Source organism: Vombatus ursinus, unplaced genomic scaffold (assembly GCF_900497805.2).
Source record: "Vombatus ursinus unplaced genomic scaffold, bare-nosed wombat genome assembly UNPS02015004.1, whole genome shotgun sequence".
In the NCBI taxonomy this organism is placed as follows: Eukaryota; Metazoa; Chordata; class Mammalia; order Diprotodontia; family Vombatidae; genus Vombatus; species Vombatus ursinus.
In genome coordinates this window covers 106,777-110,937 of record NW_020954782.1, presented here as the reverse complement: position 1 = coordinate 110,937, position 4,161 = coordinate 106,777, and the positions used below count along the sequence as shown (strand labels likewise).

Here is a 4,161-nt window from a genome sequence, read left to right as displayed (position 1 = left end):
CTGTGTTCTAGGGCCCTCCCAGCTCTGACATTCTGTGTTCTAAAGGCCCTCCCAGCTGTGACATTCTCTGTTCTAAGGGTCCTCCCAGCTCTGACATTCTGCATTCTAAGGTCATTTTTTAGCTTTGCTATTCTATGAAAGGATTTGTGTGGTGGAGACTAGTAACTAGATCCAGATCCTCCCTCCTGAGTGCTCCCCTCCCCCACCTTCACTATCCTAAGCATGTCAATGCCATTTCCTTATATGATAGCTACACCGGACTCTTGTCCCCATTTTCTTCCAGAGACAAAGGGGTGATCTTATGGTTAGGCCTCCAACCCAACAGCTTTAGCTCTAAGAGTCTATCTATCCCTAGGCCCTGTCCAGGGACAGGGGAACTGGTGCCCAATCTAAGTCTACTCCTGCCTCAGTTTCCCCATCCAGAATCTAGATAAGTTTCTGCCTTGCCTTGGCTTGTTAATAAAACTGTGTCATCAAAAGAAAGGAGTCAGAGGAGAATGAGTCATGAGGTTCAGGTTTTCTCAGTGCCCGGTACAAATAGGAGTAGGGGGAGGAGAGCTTGGAATAATTTCATGAATTTAATCTAATATTTTAATTTTAAATGATCCCAAACTCATCAAACCAAGAGATGACTGTTCATGGGAAATCAATTAGCAAAGGGAACCCAGGGCTATTTTGGGATTCTTCCTGGAGGGTACATTTCCTGTAAACCTTTTTCTGTTGACCTCTTCGGACAGGAATTGTCTTTTTTTTCCGGGGGTGAGTGGGGTTGGCGTACAGTAGTTTCTCTCCCTCTCACAAACAGGATTTGGAGCAGAGAAAAAGAAGAACCCTGGTGAAAATCAGGAGGAAGATATGTATAGAAGTATAGATCTCAGAGAAACCTTAGAATATAGAATGTCAGAGCTGGGAGAGGTCTTAAAGCATAGAATGTCAGGGCTGGGGGTCTTAGATGTCATCTAGTCTAAACCTCTTATTTTAAAAAAGACAGGAGCTGAGGCACAGAGAGGAGATGCCTTGCCCATGAACAAATGGCCCCCAGCACCTCTCTCCAGAAGCAAAATAAAGTAATTCCCACTTCTACCTCTTCCAGAGCTCCCTCCTCTCCTCGCCTTAATCTAATTAATTATCTTCAATCTCTCAAGTTTATCTCCCCCTCCCCCTGGTACACCCCCATCCCAAGCTATTTCCCACCACAGGCGATCCCTTGGGGAGTGAGAGATGAGACCCAAGTAGGGTCGCTTCCAGCTGCCTGGCCAAGAAGATGTCTTAAGTGGCTTTCCTGGGTGTCCCCCGGGGAAACACGTGGACCAGCCCAGATCTAGGATCCAAGGCTCTAGTTCTCCCCTCTGACCTCATCGACTGATTCCCAAATCCCTCTCGGGGCCTGTTTTCCAGGCAAGAGGCCTGTTCTCATGGAGACCTCTGACCTCTCAGAAATTGGGCTGCTTAAATAGTCATTTATTTTTAGAGGCACAAAAGGCCACTAAGGGTGATTTCCCCCGCTTCGGGGGTGGGTTAGTAGAATTCTCCCCTTACCAGATCCCACCCTTCAAAGGAAGCTGGCCCCAGGGGGATGGAGTCTATGGATGGCCCTGTTCCCAAGTGCCTGGCCATGCCATGCCGGGAAAGGTCCCCCATCCCAAAACCAGAGAGAAAGATGCAACTCTTCCAAGATGTCCTGTCAAGGATCCAAACCCTGAAGCTGTCAGGAACCTGGCCAGGGGCTGGGAAGCTTAGAGGGAGAGGGATCAGAGAATTTAATTTAGAAATGGGAATAGAGAGAGAGAATAAGAGAGATAGAAAGAGACAGACACAGAAAGACAGAGACTGAGAGGCAAAATAGAGAGAGAGAGAGAGAGATCTTCATTTTCTAAGAATGGGATGTGAGCCATTTTAGCTCTGAATTAAAGGGACAAAATGTAAGACTTACAATTCAGAGAGATTTCAGGAATCATCTAGTCCAATCTGTCCCCATTTTACAGATGAGGAAATTGAGGTCCAGAGAGGGCAAGTAATTTGCCCAAGGGCACACAGGTAATAAGGATCAGAGGCCACATTTGAATCCAGGTCTTATGATTTGCACCCTATCATGATGACAGCCAGTGTGCCCAGCAGATCCGGCCTCTCTCCTTCTCCCTGGGACCTCTGAGAGGGCAGAAGCCAGAGACAGAAATGGGGGAGAAGGGAGGCTTTGTTTCACTGGATGGTTTGGAGGGGGCAGGAAGGCAGGGAGGGGCCCAGGGATGGGGAGCAGGCATTAAGCCCAGCCTCAAACAACTCAGAAACCAGATGAAGCCGGTTTCCCCAGTCACTGCCTCTGCTCATGGCCCTGCTCCAAGGCTCCTTTCCCTGAACCACTTCCCCTGTGGGCTTGGGCAGCCTCTGAGACAGAGACAGGAGAAGCAGAGTAGATGGAAAGAAGCTGGACTTGGAACAAGGGCATCTGGTCCCAGCTCCACAACGAATTAGCCTCGGGACTGTGGGCAAATTATTTCCCCTCTTGGCTCCTCAGTTTTCTCCTCTGCAAATTACTAAAAAAGCCCTAACATTCCTTCACAAGTAACATCCCACGTTCCAAGGCCCATCCCAGCTCTGACATCCCACGTTCTAAGGGCCCTCCTCACTCTGACATTCCGTATCCTAAGGCCCCCTCCCAGCTCTGACATTCTGTGTTGTAAGGGCCCTCCCAGCTCTGACATCCTGTGTTGTAAGGGCCCTCCCAGCTCTGACATCCTGTGTTCTAAGGGCCCTCCCAGTTCTAACATTCTGTGTTCTAGGGCCCTCCCAGCTCTCCCATTACATGAGTCTGGAGGCTTCTGTTCTGGGGCCAGGTAACTGGGATCCAAATCGCCCTGCTTCCCCTTGACCTCCGAACCCTCAGGACCCCCCAGCAGTGGGCGTCCGAGCTAGGTCCCAGCCGGTAAGCCAGGCCGTGGGAAGGGACACTCACTCATTGGTCATCTGCACCACTTTCTCAATGGCGTTGTAGCCTGACGACATGAAGTGCTCTGTGTATTGGTGCATCTTGATGGACTCCAGCCACTCGGACACAGTGCGGAAGGGAATGCCCTCGGAGCCGCTCGTGCTGGGCAGTCGGATGGACACCCTGGAACAAAGCACCCAGCTGAGGCCCACGGGGGTGAGGGTTGGGCCCTGGGGCGGGGGCAGAGGAGCCCAATGGCTATAGAAGAGACAATGTGCTCTCACCAGGAGCTCCATGGCCTAGGAAACCACTCCACTGACTACCCCTGCACCGCTCTCTTTGTGGTCACCATTGCCCTCTGGGTGTTATGTCCTCCATTAGAATATAAGCTCCTCAAGGGTAGGAACTGTTTCACTTTGGGCTTTGGATCTCCAACAGCACACTGCCTGGCATGCAGTAGACACTTAATAAATGTTTGCTGATTGATAGGCTGGGAGTTGGAAGATGTTTCCAGTCCAAGCTCCAATATTAACCTGCTGAGTGACTTTGGGTAAATCCATTCTTCTTTCCGGGCCTCAGTTTCCTCATATGAGAAAAGAGGGGCATGGCCTAGCCCTAGGTGGTTGGTAAGGTACCTCCCAGCCTCAAAAATCTCCGGTCCTATGCTTGTATCCCCCTCCTAGCTTCCTTCCTATGGCTGGCATGGGCCTGCTCAGCCCAGCATGGTCTCCAGGGGGAATCCTCATACCCAGTGAAGGAAGCCTGCATCAACAGCCAGTGCCAAAGGGCTGCCTGCCTTGGGTTCTGCCCTGCAGGCGGCTCCCAGCCATTGCTCTCCCCCTGGGGCGCTTCCACCCTCCTTGGCATAAGTTGCTCTTGGCACAGCCTCTGATAGTACTCTTACACTACTTCTTCCTGCCTCCCTAGAAGCTAAGGAGGAGGAGGGCGTCTAGCTCCTTCCTCAGAATAGGTGGTCCATGTGCCCAGCCCCAAAGGCTGGCTCCTGCCACCTGCTGAATATGAGAGAGAGCTGTTCCTGGCAGCTTCTGCATCCTCCCAGGCAGCTGGCCAGCTATGCACAGGGGCTTTCAGAGGCCATGAGCCATGGAATTAGGGCACTGCCACCCTGTGATTCCTCAGGATCTCCCCAGAGGCTTACCTGGGGTCAAAGTCTGCCAGGGTCTTGAGAGACTCAGGGGCCCGGATGAGTTTGTCCAGGATGCTGACAATGTCAG

General features: G+C 51.5%; 1 protein-coding gene across 1 annotated transcript in view; it reads right to left on the bottom strand.

The window, feature by feature from the left end:
• Positions 1-4,161, bottom strand: part of LOC114030743 (ephrin type-A receptor 2) — a 40,276-nt gene that overhangs the window by 3,631 nt on the left and 32,484 nt on the right. The window contains exons 16-17 of the mRNA XM_027845613.1: positions 4,086-4,161; positions 2,954-3,109 (exon numbers count right to left, since the gene is read on the bottom strand). Coding sequence (XP_027701414.1) covers positions 2,954-3,109; positions 4,086-4,161 — 232 coding nt within the window. The remainder of the gene's footprint in view (positions 1-2,953; positions 3,110-4,085) is intronic.